The sequence below is a fragment of the Cuculus canorus genome, chromosome 3 (assembly GCF_017976375.1).
Source record: "Cuculus canorus isolate bCucCan1 chromosome 3, bCucCan1.pri, whole genome shotgun sequence".
NCBI classification, from domain to species: Eukaryota; Metazoa; Chordata; class Aves; order Cuculiformes; family Cuculidae; genus Cuculus; species Cuculus canorus.
Genome location: NC_071403.1, coordinates 91,180,180 through 91,198,478, shown reverse-complemented (window position 1 = coordinate 91,198,478; position 18,299 = coordinate 91,180,180). Strand labels below are relative to the sequence as shown.

At 53.8% G+C, this 18,299-nt stretch overlaps 2 protein-coding genes and 1 long non-coding RNA gene across 3 annotated transcripts; 1 reads left to right on the top strand and 2 right to left on the bottom strand.

Annotated features, from left to right (window-relative positions):
* Positions 1–1,670: 1,670 nt before the first annotated feature.
* LOC128851682 (BRD4-interacting chromatin-remodeling complex-associated protein-like) lies at positions 1,671–9,219 on the bottom strand. The gene is made up of 10 exons (XM_054062347.1): positions 9,174–9,219; positions 8,966–9,003; positions 7,555–8,322; positions 6,807–7,002; positions 6,012–6,316; positions 5,560–5,618; positions 5,088–5,236; positions 4,631–4,725; positions 4,151–4,253; positions 1,671–3,555 (listed from the first exon to the last, which is right to left on the bottom strand). Exons 1-10 carry the CDS (start codon positions 9,217–9,219, stop codon positions 3,041–3,043), a joined length of 2,274 nt encoding a protein of 757 aa, XP_053918322.1. The 3' UTR covers positions 1,671–3,040.
* Positions 9,220–12,409: 3,190 nt separating this feature from the next.
* Positions 12,410–18,273, top strand: LOC128851726 (uncharacterized). The gene is made up of 3 exons (XR_008449131.1): positions 12,410–12,534; positions 16,375–16,546; positions 17,794–18,273. It is a non-coding gene; the product is annotated as an uncharacterized LOC128851726 (long non-coding RNA).
* Positions 16,539–18,265, bottom strand: LOC128851725 (BRD4-interacting chromatin-remodeling complex-associated protein-like). Its single transcript, XM_054062683.1, has 2 exons — positions 18,201–18,265; positions 16,539–17,605 (listed from the first exon to the last, which is right to left on the bottom strand). Exons 1-2 carry the CDS (start codon positions 18,262–18,264, stop codon positions 17,145–17,147), a joined length of 525 nt encoding a protein of 174 aa, XP_053918658.1. The 5' UTR covers position 18,265; the 3' UTR covers positions 16,539–17,144.
* Positions 18,274–18,299: the final 26 nt, after the last annotated feature.

The window sequence follows — 18,299 nt, the reverse complement described above, 5'->3', positions numbered from 1 at the left end:
CATTCCCCACCCCTGGAAGGCGAGGACTGATGGCAGGGCGGGAGCACGGGGTACTCTGATGGACTCCTGCACCGGGCACTGGGTTTGATGTTCTTTGAGCTTCCCTGCCCTTGAGTTTTAGAACGCAAGCGCCCTTTATCAGGGCTGGGCAACACGAGGAGCGATCTCCATCCAGCGTGTGCCGGGAGACAGAGCTGGGGACAGAATGGATTTCTCACTTCCAGGCATGGGATAAACATTCCCAGAAATCTTGGGCATATTCTATTACTTTCCAAGGTCTAATTTTAACGTTATTTTAAACTTGACAACAATCAAAACTCCTGCTCAGTCGGGGCTGGCTCCGGCCCTGCCCACCCTTGTATTCGAGACAGGGAGACACCGCAAACGGAGGGGATTCCAGAAGAAGAGACACCCGTTCAGCACAGATCTCACTGCCTGCGAGATGTTATCATCTGCAGAGAACCAACAGTGTCTGGAGAAACACCGTCTGAAAGAAACCCTGCTGTCAGCGGGGCATTCTGTCTAACTTACAAAGAATACGATTACTTAAATGAAACTTCCGTGCAGCTTCAATCAGAATATTCCGGTTTTTGGAACAGTAACTACTTCTTTCATCAGTATGGTACCAACTAAAGTTATAACTGGCAGGCAGGCAGCCAGCCTCTCTCTATTTTGGGTGCGTACATCAGGCAACTAAATGGACTTGCCAGAGCTCTAGCGGGGAAAGAGGGGTGCAGGGCGGGCGGCAGCGCCCTCGGCCCCCCCGCCCCGTCGCACTTCACCCCTCCGCCAGGCTCCCCCCCCGGCCCGCGAGGCTGGTGGAGCCGCGGAGCTGTGGGCTGTGCGCATGCGCGGCAGCGCCGCTGCCCCGCGCCCTGGGACGGCGCTGCCCCATGGCCGGGAGCCGCGCGCGGGCAGCGCTGCGGCCCCGGGACAGCGCGGGATGCGGTGGGCGAGTGAGCACCGACAGCGGGGCGGGCCGGGGGGGGCGGCAGGTGCGGGTGGGGGTGCTAAAGCTGGGGCTGGGCGAGCTTGGGAGGGGGGAGCTGAGGGAGCTTTGGGCCGGGGGAGCTTTGGGGCGAGGCTAGAGCTGAGGCTAGAGCCGGAGGAGGTTTGGGCAGAGGCAGCTTTGTGCCGGGGGAGCTTTGGTCAGGGGGAAATTTGGGCCGAGTCTAGGTGTGAGGCAAGAACTAGAGGCTCGAGCTAGGGGAGCTTTGGGCTAAGGCTGGATCTGAGGCTAGAGCCGGGGGAGCTTTGGGCCGAGGCTCGAACTGAGGCTTGAGCTGGGGCTTTGGCCGGGGGGACTTTGGGCAGGGGGCGCGCTTTGGGCAGGGGTGGAGGTTTGGCATGGGTGGGAGCTTTGGGCTGGTTGGGCTCGGCTCCGTTGGGGCTGGCTCCAGCACTGTCTGCCCTTGCGTTAGAGACAGAGAAGCACTGCGAATGGAGGGGATTCCAGAAGAAGAGGTGTCTGTTCAGCACAGATCACAGTGCCTCCGGGATGTTATTTGCGGAGAAAGAACAGTGTCTGGAGAAACACTCTCTAAAATAGTCCCTACTAGGGGAGAGGGCTGAGTAACTTGGAGTGCCTCCGACAGCAGGCTTTATTTCCAGACTCCCGTTGTATACAATGTAGGTGATGTTAGATGCTTTTTCTTCCTACAGCCAAAGAAAACAGCCCCTAGAAGTGGGGTTTGTTTAAGCTGTGCGTGGAGGAGGAGGCACAAATTTCTAAATATTGCAGCTTTTTCAACAGGGAAAACGCCCCTGTGGAGGCCACAGTGTGACTCTTAGCCACGGGGCTGGGTAACTCTCGGCTTGTTTTCTCACAGGGGCTGCTCCTGGCTTGGGGAGGTCAAGAGAATAATTTGATAGCTTCAGACGCAGCGCTGAGATTTTCAGTGTTTTTTCCCTGGAGTTCATTATCACAGGACAGATTTGATCTCCTTTTGTCACCTTGTGCCAAACACAAAGCCTTTATTAAAAATAGTTACCTTCTCTCGCTGGTTCAGGGGCAAGTCTGAGTGCCGTCCAGCTAAGGGTTCTCCTAAAGAAAGATACAAACCCCCAGAAGGGTTGAGAGTCCGTTGTGCTAATCTTGGTTACAAATGAAGAAAAGTGAGGGTGCAGACAAAGATAGGCCCTTTCCTGTAATGAATTAAGACTTTGTATCAGCCATGGTTCCAATGAGGTTAAAAAGTAAATTCTAAAGAGGTGTTTTGTTTTTCTTCATTACCAAACTCAGAATCCGCTGCTGTCAGTTCTCGGTTGAATTCTGACTGCATGGGAAGTCCCCAAGTGGTGGGCTTTGGTACTAGGACAGTGTCTCCGTAACTGGAAACTGTCAAGGCAGACTGCCCTCCTCCTGACCCAATCCAGATGCATCTTCTGTGCATCAGGAACCGGAGGAATTCTGAGCCGGTACAGGTAGACAGTGCTTCATAGGGAAATCACACAAGAAAGGAGGTGGAGCAGACCTCGATGTTGGTTAAGCACATCAGGCAAACAGAGCCTTGTTATTTCTCTTCAGTTAAATTCATAAACGTGCCAGCGGCTTTTGGATTGCTTATCCCTGCTAAGATTCCGAAAATAAAACCCCAAATAGCCATCAAAACTGTGGTGTCTCTAACTGTTTTATTGAGCAGGTAGGACAAAAAAAGCTTCATGCAATGACAAAACCTTTTGGATAGCAATCATATGTTTTTAATGGGTAATCCCTTCAATTTTATTGAAACAGTCTGAAGCAAGCATGAAACCCAAATGACTTTGTCCATCACACAAAAGTATTTGATTTGTTATTTGTCTCTCAACAGTTAGGGCATTCTATTCAATGAAGGCATCTAATTTTAACCCGTCCAATGTAGGCACGTGGATTTATGCTTGGACAAAGAATTATGAATTCCAATTCATACTTCAGTTGCACAGTTACCTTTAAATATTTCATCTTGGCTTTTGTAAAATACACGAAAGTTCTGAACTCCTTCAGAAGTGAAGATACCTTAATTTACTACACTGCCTTATTTTTAAAAGAAATACAGTCATTCTATCCCTGCCCCAATCCCATAGATTCTTTCTCTGTGATCCCAGGGGTTCCTCCCAAAAGTGCCGTGTCGCCTCCCTGGCCGTCGGCCCCAGTCGCAGGTTCGGATCCCGCTTCCTCGTTGTGTCCCTGAGCCCCCAGGCCCGCTCCTGGATCAGGATCCTGGTCCCTGGCCACTCCCAGAGCGGTGTTGTGCACCACTTGCCATAGCCCAGCCCTCTGCTTGATCTTCAGCTTGAGGCCGATCTGACTGGGTGCTCCGCAGGCTTGGCTGGGGGATTTGTTCCCGGAGGGCAAGGTGTCCGCGTCTTCGTCCAGCAAAGGGGGAGTCTTGGTGCAGGTGACGGAGGGGGAGCTCCCACTGGGCTTGATCTCCAGCTTGGGGGAGGGAGTGGGAGGCACTGCCTGCGCTGGGGGCACCTTCAGGCTGTCGGGAGCTGGTGCCGCACTGGAGCTGGAGGCCAGGGATGCCAAGGAGGAGAGGCTGTGCGATGGGGAGAGCACTGAGACATCTTCCTCTGCAAGGGAAACGTCAAGGCAGGTGTCAGCGCCAGCAGAGAATGCTGCCCGCTCATTGGATTAGTCTTTTAAATAGAAGAAATCTTTATTATTATAATTTTATCAGAAAATATCTATCATGCTGATGTGCCTGCTTCACTGGGGTGTGTTTTTTCCCCCTCTTTCCCCTCTCTGCCCCTCTTCCCAGTGGAAGTTTCCACTTCTCACAGTGTTCGTCCTGAATGATCCTGCTTGGGCAAAAGAGGCAGCAAGTGAGCTCAAAGCCTTCCTAAGGAACCTCTGGAGCAGCCAAGAATAAACAGGGATTTGCCGGCAGCCTGAGTGCTGCATGCGCTTTGCATTCAATAAGACCTTGGCCACTGAGATCTTTAATGCAGAGGAGTGGGAAGAGCACAGGCTGCTGCAGGTAATGCTCCCTGTGGTTTCTCCCAGCTTTTCCACTGGATCCGCCACAGAACAGGCTGACAGCATCCCAGCTGAAGCACCCCAGGGAAGGGAGAGCTCACGCTCAGACTCTGAGGAGGTGGAAAACCTGAAACCCCAAGCGCAGGGTAGTAAAAAGCAGAGAAACAAAGGCAATAGCCACTCTCCCACCTGATTTCTCCTTGACCGACTGCTTGTCGAGCGCTAGCCTGATCCTTTCCTCCTGAACAAACATGCGGTGGATCATCACCATCTCCGCAGAAGGACTGACTCTCTGCTGGCGAGGAACGGAGCGGAGGAGGGAGAGGAGAAAAGGACAGGGAGGAAGAGCAGCTGCGGTTACACATCGCCACTGTGACACGCTGGAGTTCCTTCTTCTCCCAGATTATTCCCATCCCTGTTTACAAGGAGCTGCCTTTTGCCAAATTCAAGACAATAGAAACACCGAGGGCTTGCGGAGACCAGTCGGAGCCAACGGCAGGGAGAGGAAAGCTTCCCAGTTCGTGCAGAAAGCCCAGGGCTGAGTCCCCACTGGCTCCTCTGTGGCTGTAGCCCACCCAGGCAACACGGAAACTCCACCCAGGAAAGCGGGCGGTCTTGGACAAATGCCTGCGCTTCCAACCCCTGGGGAAAGCAGGACGCTGGGCTCACCTGGGATTCCTCCAGGAGCAGCAGGCGGTACTTGTTCAGCATGGCTTGGGAGCGCTTTAGCAGCTGGGCAGACACCACCTCAAACTCCTCGTCCACTGCCAGCAAGAGGGGAAAAGAAAGTTTGGGTCACAAGGAGAGTGTTGATTCTTTTAGTTGGACTCACCTGGGAAGAACCTGAAAAAAGGGGCTGAGGGTGATTTCATTGCTGTGATCATTAGGAATACGCCAAGGTCTGTTGTAAGGATTTCTCCAAACATACAGACAGGGCAGCAATGCTTTAACTCAGCTGGAAAAGTCCAAATACACGGCCTTGGGGAGGTGTGTTTTTCTGGAGTGAAGGCAGGGACAGCTGCTCCTTTGATTTTAGCGCTAATCATCCCACTTTGCTTAAAGCTCGGTCCCCTCTCCTCATGTTTCCACAGCCCCGGAGCCGTGCGCCATTCCCGGGAGGTCGTACCCTTCCTGCACTCTTCGTCGGAGGGCAGCGTTCCCTGATAGATGTGGTAGGGCAGGAGCCGCTGCACGGCGTCGTCCAAGGAGCGGAATGGGGTCCGGTAGTCAGGGTGCAGCACCATGGCTTGGTGTTTGTGCAGCTGCTCCAGGAAACTGGAGGGGAGGAGAAGAGGGAGAACTGATGGGCGAGGGCTGCTGAGACAAAAACCTTGTCATTTCCAGCGTGAACGGCATCACGTGGATGAAGGGTCAGGGAGGAATCCTGCAGGAAATCTCATCCTGGATGTTTAGGACCCTGTGTTGTGCCCCAGGTTAAATGGCTTCATGGCCGCAGGCAGAGCAGCAGCGACCTGGGAACCCCCAAACGGGCACTGCCCTGGCACCGATTCAGCCCAATCCACAACAGGAACGCAGGGAGCCACAACAACAGGGCGTTCTCTGATGGGTTTGAACTTCTCGCCCACCGAGGCACTCACCAGGCTTCCTTGCCGGGCTGCAGTGTCGAGGCTTTCTTTGGATGGAGTTCGCTGTCGTACTGGGGGAGAAGAAAGCACAGGGGTGAGAGGGAACGGTGCTGGGTTTAACCTTATTTCTCTATGTGCCAACGCTGACCGTCACCAGTCAAACCATGTTGTCCCCACTCTTCCTGGGAAAGGCTCTACCCAGGCTCTTGCGTTAAACCTCCCCGATTTCAAGAAAGAGGAGGAACAAAGCAGCCTCCCGTCCAAAAATGTTTCATTCGCATTGTTGGGAATGGTTAAGTTTGTATCACCTTTAGAGGTTCACAGCACTTGAAAGTAGGAAAAAAATGTTCATGGACATGAATTCTTCCCCTTGGAGAAAGTGGAGGGGAACGCAGAGAGATTTGTTCCTGCTGCCGGTGGGAAACTTTGGAGTAAAAAGGAACCACTGAGAGAAGGTTCCTCACCTGAACTGGCTGCTGTCTGGCATGAGCTGTCCCTGACCTCCCCTGGGCTGCAGTCCCCTTCCCAGGAGAGACCAGCGTGGAAGTGCTGGGGAAGGCTCTGCTGTCCCCAGGAACTGAGGTGGAAATGCCTGCCAGAGAGAAAGCGGATGGGTTTGTGGTTAAGTAACGCTGTTCTGGATTCCCCCAGGACGTTTCAGTGCAAAGCAGAGAGTTACCAAAAGCACCTGGGCGTGACCGAGCAGCACGTTTGGATGGCCCTGGTCCTGGCTCCCTGCGCTGACAGGTGGCATCCCACCGCCTTTTTCCTGCACACAAAGCACGGCTTCAGCACCTGAGGTCTCCCAAAGCCTGGGAATAAAGGGGATCCCCCGAAAGGGGGCCTGTGGGCACTGGGGAGAGTGTGAGAATAAGGGGCTTACTGCATCGATGCTGCCTGGGAGGTCATTGGAGTGTGTGGGAATAAGGGGGGCTCCCCCAAAGGGGTGTGGTGGGGCATTGAGGGGAGGGTGGGAATAGGGGAGGGAGCCTTAATAAAGGCCTGAGGGGTACCGAGGAGAATAACAGGGAGACCCAAAAATGTGACTGGTGGGGACATTAGGGGAAGTGTGGGAATAACGTGGGTACATCCGAGAAAGTAGCCTGGGGGACATTGGGGGAGTAAGGGAATGGGGAGAGCAGCACAGCTGGTGCCTGGGGAGGTCAATGGGGGCAGTGGGGAAAGAGGGAAAACTCCCCCCAAATCCCTTTCCTGTGTATTTCCCTGACTGTGCTGGAGCCAGAGCCACTGGGACCAACCTGCAGAGGAGGGTGGGAGGGCAGCAGTGGGCGCGTGGCTCTGCATGGGGGTCCCTGATGTTGCCGTGGCCGCCACCGCCTGTCCCTGCCTGCTGACCATCCCGGAGGAGACCGTGGCACTGCATGTGCCGAGCGCGGAGGGGGCCTGGCTGGTGGGGGGCTGCTGCTTCTGCTGCAGGAGAATCCCTCGAGGAACCTGCACGGGATCACGCACAACACCGCAAGGTGAAAACGTGCCCCAAACCCGTTGCTTTTTGACACCGTTGGTTCAGCACGGAAGCAGGAGGAGGGAAGGGGCTAATGGTGTTCCTGGCCCCTCATCTCCCTCTCATGGCTGGGAGATGATGCGGGAGAGGGAAAGAGGCACCTGCAGAGCTCCATTGGGATCTCAACCACAGGAAAGAACCCTGTGTGCTTCAAGAAAGCAAAGCGGGTTCTTAAAGACGTCTTGCCTAGAGCTAACACACAGTTAAATGAAAACAAGTTCAGCTTCATCCCCTGCTCCTCTTCCTCCCCCTAAATGAAAATAAATTAAGAGCTGCAGTTTAGTGTTAGAGTCTGTTTCTTCCAGCCCCTCCCTCAGGGAGGGAGAGAGCAGTCAGGAGAGGTTGATCAGGGCCATCTGGTTGGGCAGCATCACCCCTTGCATCCCCGTCTGGCCCATCGGAGCGGCCACGGAGGCTTGGCTCTGCGTGGTCAAACTGCCCCCCAGCAAAACAGGCACCTGGAAAATAGCGGGGTGACCCACCTGGCTGGGCTGGAGCTGCATGGGAGCCCATAGGATGTGAGCGGTGCCAGGGGTGCTCTGCGATGGGAGCAGGTGGCACAGGTTCAGCTGCCCGGCGACGTGCTGGCTGGAGAGGATGTGGGCTGGCAAGACTTGGTAGATGCTCAGCCGTGCGCCCGGCCCTTGGCTGGTTGTGGTGTGGGCTTGTCCGCTGGGGCGGGAGGTGCTCGGGATCTGCCTCCCCATGTTGGTCTGCAGGGCCGAGAGCTGCTGGGGGATCTGCACAGCGCAGGCACCCGCCAGCTGCCCGGGGAGCAGGATCTGCTTCTGGCCCTGCAGCATGGCCTGCGCGACGTGCTGCGTGGCGCTGCTGCTGCTGCTGCCCTGGCTCAGCAGGTGGACACTCCTGGGCTTGCTGGGGGCTCGCTGCTGTGGTGGCAGTGGCTGCTTGAAGGTGTCGCTTGGAAGCCCTTGGGGGAAGCCCAACAGCACCACGTTCTGCCCGGGTTTGCTGGTCAGGGCAGAGAGGTTCTGCTGGACCTTCTGCTGCTGCAGGGCGGCTTTGTTCTGCGTGGTCACAGCAGTGTTGGAACCAAAGGGCTTTGTGGTGACCTGGTGCACGGGCTGCTGGAGGATGTTGCAGGGCTGCTGCGAGTTCTTCAGGTTCACTCCGCTGCTGGATGGTGAGCCCAGGTCTTCATCTTCTAAAAGGCGAGGGTCCACGTTGGTGGGGGGCCGACTCGGCTCTGTGCTCAGAGGTTTTCCCGAGGACTCCTCCAGTGCATGCAGCTGGGAGATCATCAGAGGGAAGAAGAAAGAAGGCATTGAACTCAGGCATGAGGGAATTGGGCTTCAAGTCAACTGCTCAACAGCTATTCTGAGCTGCCTCAGAGAGGAGCGGGCCCTTGGGCAGTCCGCACCTGAGTTCACAAGAGGGGAAAGCACCTTGGCATCCCTGGGAGAGCCTAAATGAACACAGGCCACTCTTTGGCAGCAGCTGAGGTAGACGTCAAACAAGGAGGGTGGAGTGAGGGAGGGGGCTGGGGACAGAGCTAGTTGAAATCATCCCAAGATGGATTAAGAGCTTTGGGGTTTTTGTGCTAACCCATGTCAATGTCACCAAGCGTAGTAGTTCAGGATGCATCCCTTGCCTCCTCAGTCTTTAAGGTGAAGGGGCTGTAGGGATGGGAAGTGAAAATTTCTGGAAACAAGGCTAAAACCTCCACGGAAACCCAACCCATTCCCTGCAGGAGCTGAGTTCACTCGCTCAGGTGCTGCAGCGAGGACGTAGGAAGGGCATCCCTGGGCCAGAACCAGGACAGTGAGGGAAAAGCAGCATGCGGCCTGACCTTGGACCCCACCAAACCAGATGAAAAACACGCCCACAAAACCAGAAAAAAAAAAAAAAAAAAAAAAAAAAGCCGCAGCTTACATCTAGCAGGCATCGGCCGTCTTCATCATCCGTGCCAACTGCAAAGAGCGGAGAGAGACCACGTTAACATCAGGAGAGCCAGTGTGCTGCTCCTCGCTCCCTCCATCCCAAACACCATGCTTTGCTTTTCCTCCCAAGTCCCACTGATGATGATGATGACAATGTCCTCAGAGGGGCGTCAACCCACAGCCCTTGGCCTTTTACTTGCCTTTTTCTCCTTTGGCCCTTGCTAACTTCTTCTTTGGCTCCTCCATTTGCGCTGGGATGTCTGGGCGCTGGCTGCAGCCGGAGAGACGTCTGCACAGAAGGGGACACACGTCTTGAGAGCAATGCCCAACCCCTCTTTTTTTTTGGCCACTTTAAATTTACAGGGACTTGTAGATTTGAGTTCAAAATTACAAAGACCTGTCAACATAAAACCCTCTTTGGAGCTGCTACTTTGCTTCTTCTCACTCTAAAGAACTTCCTGGCTCTTGGAACGCGTTTCCCCCACAGACTAAAGTAAAGTTGTTTAAATTCAAACTCTCCATCTAAAATACACAAAACTCCAAACTAAAACAATAGTGCTAAGCTAAGAATTTTTAGCTGATTTTTAGGCAGCTTCTGCTCAAACGATTTCTATATATTTGCTTCTATTCCAATATTTCCTCTGGGAAGTTACAGAGCGCCCTTTTCCCTTCAGGGCACTTCGGTCAGCTCAGGTCCTCAAAGGACTTCATTCCTGCTGACCAACAAACTCCACGGTGCAGGGGGAGATACAGAATCTCCCTGTGCATCGCTGGGTGCCTTGGGCAGCGGTGCTCAGACACAGGGCGAGCAGAGGGTGCCTGAGCTCCTTAGGGGAACAGGAGAGGAAGAGGCATCGATTTCGCCCGCGCTTGGATCTTCCAGGAGATCTTCACGCACAAACTTTCTTCCACGACTGAATGGCCGAGGCTGACTTTCCTTCTGTTAAACAAAAGAAAGAGAAATAACAGAGACAGAGAGCGCCCGTGGCTTCACCAAGGGCTCTCAGCAGCGATGTGCGAGGCCTGGTGAGGAACACGGGAGAGCAGGGTGGGTTTCACCTGACTGCACATGGATGTCTCTAACATGGACACCCACGCCCGAGCCAGCCCCGCTCCCGTTTTGGGGCAACAGAGAGTCAGTCAGCAGAACCAGCGAGTTCCAGCTCCGTTGACCCGATCCTGCAGGAAAGGCTCAGAGCTTGGGTCAGGCAGAGCGCCCTGCAGTCACTGGTTTTATTCCTTCTGCCTCTTCTAAAGCAAAGCGGGGCCCGGTCCCCTTGTGCAGGGCAGACGACTGCAGCTCCATGGCAGCTGCACAGCTGAGGCCAGCTGAACCACAGCCCATCTCTGCTCCGTCCCATTTGGCCCGGCCCCCAGAATTTACCTCTCTCTCCCCTCTGAAAGGGCTCCTGTCACCCCAGACAGGACAGAGTCACCTCCGAGAGCTGCTGCACTCCCTAGGAGCAAGGGCACCGGTCACTGGACGAGGGACAGGGAACCCGTGAGGGGTGTGGGGAGACGGGCAGGTTCTATCTCACCTCTCTTGGATCCCAGCCACGGCAGGATTCACGCCGGCGCGAGGAGTTCCACCAGGAGCTGCTGCCTGTGCTGAGCCCGGTGCCCAACTGCCACCGGGACCCCAACACTGCAAAGCCCGAGGGGCGGGGCCATGCAAATGAGGGACCCTCAACAGCCACTGCCCCCCACCCCAGCCCTCCCAGTTCTCCCAGCACCCTTGGTCCAGCACATGCCGCCTGCTCACAAGATGCCCTCCACGGGGAGTTCCAGGGCACTAGCTCGGAGGAGAGCGTGGCCTCCAGTCCCGGCATGGCATCCCAGATCCGGGAGGGCGAGCGGTGCCCCTTCCTCTCCCTGGATGCACACCCTGGGCCTCCGGGGCATGGAGACCTCATCCAGCTAAATTAGGAAGTCCGTCTAGGAGGAAGGGAGAAGAGCAAAATTAATGTGGTACAGGCACTGAGTGTCAGGTGCCTTGGATGCCACGGTCAGGATGATTTCAGCCCCGGCTGTCAGGATTGGGACAAGAAGTGAGGCATCCCCACTGCGGGCTCACAGCTGGGAAAGTTGACACCTGCTCGAACCCCTCCTCCCTTTGGATGGCCAAGGTCTGAAGTGTTCAAAACCAGATTGGAAAGCTTTGCAGTAGCCCAAGGAGTTGAGTGCTCTGGATCTCCTCTTTGCCAGGTGTCGAGCTGCTTAAAATCCCAACGCTGAAGTCAAACCCATCCTCATCAGGTTCCCGTTACTCAGGGAAGCCGGGCTTTTCCTTTGCTGCTCTGCATCTCCAAGACCGTTTCTGTTTTAGACTTATCAGTAACCACGGCCACACCAAGCGATGGCTTATTATCAATGCAAGTAGTTTGGGGAGGCACAGAAGAAACAAAGAAAGCCATGGGCGAGAGGCTCCGTCCCTGGTTATAAACTTACTGCCCTGGGTCCACCTTCACATCATCCCTTTGCTCTGCACCCAGCTCTGGAAACTACAGCTCCAGCTCGTTCCCTGATTTCCGTGTTCTCCTGCACACGATGCCAGCACAGAGTGAACTGCCTGAATGTTCCAGGAATGGAAGCACCAGTCTCCCCACATTCCCCACCCCTGGAAGGCGAGGACTGATGGCAGGGCGGGAGCACGGGGTACTCTGATGGACTCCTGCACCGGGGACTGGGTTTGATGTTCTTTGAGCTTCCCTGCCCTTGAGTTTTAGAACGCAAGCGCCCTTTATCAGGGCTGGGCAACACGAGGAGCGATCTCCATCCAGCGTGTGCCGGGAGACAGAGCTGGGGACAGAATGGATTTCTCACTTCCAGGCATGGGATAAACATTCCCAGAAATCTTGGGCATATTCTATTACTTTCCAAGGTCTAATTTTAACGTTATTTTAAACTTGACAACAATCAAAACTCCTGCTCAGTCGGGGCTGGCTCCGGCCCTGCCCACCCTTGTATTCGAGACAGGGAGACACCGCAAACGGAGGGGATTCCGGAAGAAGAGACACCCGTTCAGCACAGATCTCACTGCCTGCGAGATGTTATCATCTGCAGAGAACCAACAGTGTCTGGAGAAACACCGTCTGAAAGAAACCCTGCTGTCAGCGGGGCATTCTGTCTAACTTACAAAGAATACGATTACTTAAATGAAACTTCCGTGCAGCTTCAATCAGAATATTCCGGTTTTTGGAACAGTAACTACTTCTTTCATCAGTATGGTACCAACTAAAGTTATAACTGGCAGGCAGGCAGCCAGCCTCTCTCTATTTTGGGTGCGTACATCAGGCAACTAAATGGACTTGCCAGAGCTCTAGCGGGGAAAGAGGGGTGCAGGGCGGGCGGCAGCGCCCTCGGCCCCCCCGCCCCGTCGCACTTCACCCCTCCGCCAGGCTCCCCCCCCGGCCCGCGAGGCTGGTGGAGCCGCGGAGCTGTGGGCTGTGCGCATGCGCGGCAGCGCCGCTGCCCCGCGCCCTGGGACGGCGCTGCCCCATGGCCGGGAGCCGCGCGCGGGCAGCGCTGCGGCCCCGGGACAGCGCGGGATGCGGTGGGCGAGTGAGCACCGACAGCGGGGCGGGCCGGGGGGGGGCGGCAGGTGCGGGTGGGGGTGCTAAAGCTGGGGCTGGGCGAGCTTGGGAGGGGGGAGCTGAGGGAGCTTTGGGCCGGGGGAGCTTTGGGGCGAGGCTAGAGCTGAGGCTAGAGCCGGAGGAGGTTTGGGCAGAGGCAGCTTTGTGCCGGGGGAGCTTTGGTCAGGGGGAAATTTGGGCCGAGTCTAGGTGTGAGGCAAGAACTAGAGGCTCGAGCTAGGGGAGCTTTGGGCTAAGGCTGGATCTGAGGCTAGAGCCGGGGGAGCTTTGGGCGGGGGGAGCTTTGGGCCGAGGCTAGAACTGAGGCTTGAGCTGGGGCTTTGGCCGGGGGGACTTTGGGCAGGGGGCGCGCTTTGGGCAGGGGTGGAGGTTTGGCATGGGTGGGAGCTTTGGGCTGGTTGGGCTCGGCTCCGTTGGGGCTGGCTCCAGCACTGTCTGCCCTTGCGTTAGAGACAGAGAAGCACTGCGAATGGAGGGGATTCCAGAAGAAGAGGTGTCTGTTCAGCACAGATCACAGTGCCCCCGGGATGTTATTTGCGGAGAAAGAACAGTGTCTGGAGAAACACTCTCTAAAATAGTCCCTACTGGGGGAGAGGGCTGAGTAACTTGGAGTGCCTCCGACAGCAGGCTTTATTTCCAGACTCCCGTTGTATACAATGTAGGTGATGTTAGATGCTTTTTCTTCCTACAGCCAAAGAAAACAGCCCCTAGAAGTGGGGTTTGTTTAAGCTGTGCGTGGAGGAGGAGGCACAAATTTCTAAATATTGCAGCTTTTTCAACAGGGAAAACGCCCCTGTGGAGGCCACAGTGTGACTCTTAGCCACGGGGCTGGGTAACTCTCGGCTTGTTTTCTCACAGGGGCTGCTCCTGGCTTGGGGAGGTCAAGAGAATAATTTGATGGCTGCAGACGCAGCGCTGAGATTTTCAGTGTTTTTTCCCTGGAGTTCATTATCACAGGACAGATTTGATCTCCTTTTGTCACCTTGTGCCAAACACAAAGCCTTTATTAAAAATAGTTACCTTCTCTCGCTGGTTCAGGGGCAGGTCTGAGTGCCGTCCAGCTAAGGGTGCTCCTAAAGAAAGATACAAACCCCCAGAAGGGTTGAGAGTCCGTTGTGCTAATCTTGGTTACAAATGAAGAAAAGTGAGGGTGCAGACAAAGATAGGCCCTTTCCTGTAATGAATTAAGACTTTGTATCAGCCATGGTTCCAATGAGGTTAAAAAGTAAATTCTAAAGAGGTGTTTTGTTTTTCTTCATTACCAAACTCAGAATCCGCTGCTGTCAGTTCTCGGTTGAATTCTGACTGCATGGGAAGTCCCCAAGTGGTGGGCTTTGGTACTAGGACAGTGTCTCCGTAACTGGAAACTGTCAAGGCAGACTGCCCTCCTCCTGACCCAATCCAGATGCATCTTCTGTGCATCAGGAACCGGAGGAATTCTGAGCCGGTACAGGTAGACAGTGCTTCATAGGGAAATCACACAAGAAAGGAGGTGGAGCAGACCTCGATGTTGGTTAAGCACATCAGGCAAACAGAGCCTTGTTATTTCTCTTCAGTTAAATTCATAAACGTGCCAGCGGCTTTTGGATTGCTTATCCCTGCTAAGATTCCGAAAATAAAACCCCAAATAGCCATCAAAACTGTGGTGTCTCTAACTGTTTTATTGAGCAGGTAGGACAAAAAAAGCTTCATGCAATGACAAAACCTTTTGGATAGCAATCATATGTTTTTAATGGGTAATCCCTTCAATTTTATTGAAACAGTCTGAAGCAAGCATGAAACCCAAATGACTTTGTCCATCACACAAAAGTATTTGATTTGTTATTTGTCTCTCAACAGTTAGGGCATTCTATTCAATGAAGGCATCTAATTTTAACCCGTCCAATGTAGGCACGTGGATTTATGCTTGGACAAAGAATTATGAATTCCAATTCATACTTCAGTTGCACAGTTACCTTTAAATATTTCATCTTGGCTTTTGTAAAATACACGAAAGTTCTGAACTCCTTCAGAAGTGAAGATACCTTAATTTACTACACTGCCTTATTTTTAAAAGAAATACAGTCATTCTATCCCTGCCCCAATCCCATAGATTCTTTCTCTGTGATCCCAGGGGTTCCTCCCAAAAGTGCCGTGTCGCCTCCCTGGCCGTCGGCCCCAGTCGCAGGTTCGGATCCCGCTTCCTCGTTGTGTCCCTGAGCCCCCAGGCCCGCTCCTGGATCAGGATCCTGGTCCCTGGCCACTCCCAGAGCGGTGTTGTGCACCACTTGCCATAGCCCAGCCCTCTGCTTGATCTTCAGCTTGAGGCTGATCTGACTGGGTGCTCCGCAGGCTTGGCTGGGGGATTTGTTCCCGGAGGGCAAGGTGTCCGCGTCTTCGTCCAGCAAAGGGGAAGTCTTGGTGCAGGTGACGGAGGGGGAGCTCCCACTGGGCTTGATCTCCAGCTTGGGGGAGGGAGTGGGAGGCACTGCCTGCGCTGGGGGCACCTTCAGGCTGTCGGGAGCTGGTGCCGCACTGGAGCTGGAGGCCAGGGATGCCAAGGAGGAGAGGCTGTGCGATGGGGAGAGCACTGAGACATCTTCCTCTGCAAGGGAAACGTCAAGGCAGGTGTCAGCGCCAGCAGAGAACGCTGCCCGCTCATTGGATTAGTCTTTTAAATAGAAGAAATCTTTATTATTATAATTTTATCAAAAATATCTCTTGTGCTGTTGTGCCTGCTTCACTGGGGTGTGTTTTCTCCCCCTCTTTCCCCTCTCAGCCCCTCTCTTCCCAGTGGGAATTTCCACTTCTCACGGTGTTCGTCCTGAATGATCCTGCTTGGGCAAAAGGGGCAGCAAGTGAGCTCAAAGCCTTCCTAAAGAACTTCTAGAGCAGCCAAGAATAAACAGGGATTTGCTGGCAGCCTGAGCGTTGCATGCACTTTGCATTCAGTAAGACCTTGGCCACTGAGATCTTTAATGCAGAGGAGTGGGAAGAGCACAGGCTGCTGCAGGTAATGCTCCCTGTGCTTTCTCCCAGCTTTTCCACTGGACCCGCCACAGAACAGGCTGACAGCATCGCAGCTGAAGCACCCCAGGGCAGGGAGAGCTCATGCTCTGAGTCTGAGGAAGTGGAAAACCTGAAACCCCAAGCTCCTCCTGCCTGGGGAGCTTTGGGCTGGGGGAGCTTTGGGCTGGTTGGCATTGGCTGAGTTGGGGCTGTCTCTGTCTCTGTCTGCTCTTGTGTTAGAGACAGGGAAACATGACAAATGAAAGGGATTCCAGAAGAATGGATACCTGTTCAGCACAGGTCAGACTCTCCCCAGGAGGAATAATTTCCAGACTCACCGTTGTATACAGTGTAGGCGATGTTAGGGGCTGTTTTATTTGGGCATAGGAAGAAAAAACCTCCAAAAAGTCGTGTTTGTTTTCGCTGTGCCTGGAGGAGGAGGGGGTGCGCGGGGGTGCGATGCTCACTGCCTCAGCTGGAGACAGAGGTGGATGACGGCCGGGAGGGCATAAGGGAGCTCTACACGCCCAGCCCAGCTTTCACTGCCTTCTCTTGCCTAAACCGAGGCATGACAAAGAGGCAGAGATTGAGCAGGGATGGAGGAGTAATGTTGCCAGTGTTTACTGTGACGAGGAAGAATCGGGCTGGAGGAGCTTTGGGCCGGGGAAGCTTTGGCTTGGGGAGCTGAGGCTAGGTTTGAGGCTGTTTTGGGAGGGAGGGCTGAGGCTAGGACTGAGGCTGCTTTGGGCTGGGCGAGCTCTGGGCTGGTTGGCATCGGCTGGGTTGGGGCTGGCTCCAGCTCTGTCTGCTCTTGCTTTAGAGACGGGGAAACACTATACATGGAGGGGATTCCAGAAGAAGAGACACCTGTTCGGCACAGATCACACTGCCCACGAGATGTTTTCATCTGCAAAGAACCAACAGTGTCTGGGTAAACACTGAAAGAAACCCTGCTGTCAGAAGGACTCGGAGTCACTCAGCCCTCTCCCCAGGTAGGAATTAACTTCCATACTCACACGGCATACAATATCTATGATCTTAGGGGCTAAATTCTTTAAAAAAAAAATAAAACAAGAAAACCCATCAAGACTGTGATGTCTCCCGCTATTTTGTTGAGCAGGTAGGAAAAAAAACCTTAATGCAATGACAAAACTGTCTGGATAGCAGTCATACGTTTTTAATGGGTAATCCCTTCAATAAAACATTCTGACAAAAAAACATTATACAACATATATATCTATAATATATAAACAACTTTATCCAATCATTCAAAAGTATTTGATTATTTATTTCTCTCTCAACAGTTAGGGCATCGTATTCAATGAAAGCATCTAATTTTAACCCACCCAATGTAGGCATGCTGATTTATGCTTTGACAAAGAATTATGACTTTTAATTATTAGTTTTACTTTGGTTGGACAGTTACAAAAGTGAAGATGAATTATATAAAAGTAAAATACACAGAAGTACTGTACTTGTTCAGAAGTGACGATAACTTACTACAATGTCTTATTTTTAAAAGAAATACAGTCATTCTAACCCTGCTCCAATGCCATGGATTCTTCCCTCCAAGATCCCAGGGATGTCTCCCTAACATTTCGTGTTGCCTTCCTGATCCAGGGCCCCAGTCGTGGGTTCGGATCCCGGTTCCTTGTTGTCTCCCTGAGCCCCCAGGCCCGCTCCTGGGTCAGGATCACGATCCCTGGTCACCTTTGAAGCGGTGTTGTGCACCACTTGCCATAGCCCAGCCCTCTGCTTGATCTTCAGCTTGAGGCCGATCTGACTGGGTGCTCCGCAGGCTTGGCTGGGGGATTTGTTCCCGGAGGGCAAGGTGTCCGCGTCTTCGTCCAGCAAAGGGGGAGTCTTGGTGCAGGTGACGGAGGGGGAGCTCCCACTGGGCTTGATCTCCAGCTTGGGGGAGGGAGTGGGAGGCACTGCCTGCGCTGGGGGCACCTTCAGGCTGTCGGGAGCTGGTGCCGCACTGGAGCTGGAGGCCAGGGATGCCAAGGAGGAGAGGCTGTGCGATGGGGAGAGCACTGAGACATCTTCCTCTGCAAGGGAAACGTCAAGGCAGGTGTCAGCGCCAGCAGAGAATGCTGCCCGCTCATTGGATTAGTCTTTTAAATAGAAGAAATCTTTATTATTATAATTTTATCAGAAAATATCTATCATGCTGATGTGCCTGCTTCACTGGGGTGTGTTTTTTCCCCCTCTTTCCCCTCTCTGCCCCTCTTCCCAGTGGAAGTTTCCACTTCTCACAGTGTTCGTCCTGAATGATCCTGCTTGGGCAAAAGAGGCAGCAAGTGAGCTCAAAGCCTTCCTAAAGAACCTCTGGAGCAGCCAAGAATAAACAGGGATTTGCCGGCAGCCTGAGTGCTGCATGCGCTTTGCATTCAATAAGACCTTGGCCACTGAGATCTTTAATGCAGAGGAGTGGGAAGAGCACAGGCTGCTGCAGGTAATGCTCCCTGTGGTTTCTCCCAGCTTTTCCACTGGATCCGCCACAGAACAGGCTGACAGCATCCCAGCTGAAGCACCCCAGGGAAGGGAGAGCTCACGCTCAGACTCTGAGGAGGTGGAAAACCTGAAACCCCAAGCGCAGGGTAGTAAAAAGCAGAGAAACAAAGGCAATAGCCACTCTCCCACCTGATTTCTCCTTGACCGACTGCTTGTCGAGCGCTAGCCTGATCCTTTCCTCCTGAACAAACATGCGGTGGATCATCACCATCTCTGCAGAAGGACTGA

Excerpts from the sequence above, each read along its gene's own strand:
- LOC128851682 (XM_054062347.1), bottom strand. The coding sequence starts at position 9,219 with ATGGAGGAGCCAAAGAAGAAGTTAGCAAGGGCCAAAGGAGAAAAAG. Across the intron at positions 9,004-9,173 it reads AAGGGCCAAAGGAGAAAAAG|TTGGCACGGATGATGAAGAC; the intron begins GCAAGTAAAAGG and ends CGCTCTTTGCAG. Across the intron at positions 7,003-7,554 it reads TGCAGCTCCAGCCCAGCCAG|GTTCCTCGAGGGATTCTCCT; the intron begins GTGGGTCACCCC and ends GATCCCGTGCAG.
- LOC128851725 (XM_054062683.1), bottom strand. The coding sequence starts at position 18,264 with ATGTTTGTTCAGGAGGAAAGGATCAGGCTAGCGCTCGACAAGCAGTCG. Across the intron at positions 17,606-18,200 it reads GTCGGTCAAGGAGAAATCAG|AGGAAGATGTCTCAGTGCTC; the intron begins GTGGGAGAGTGG and ends TTTCCCTTGCAG.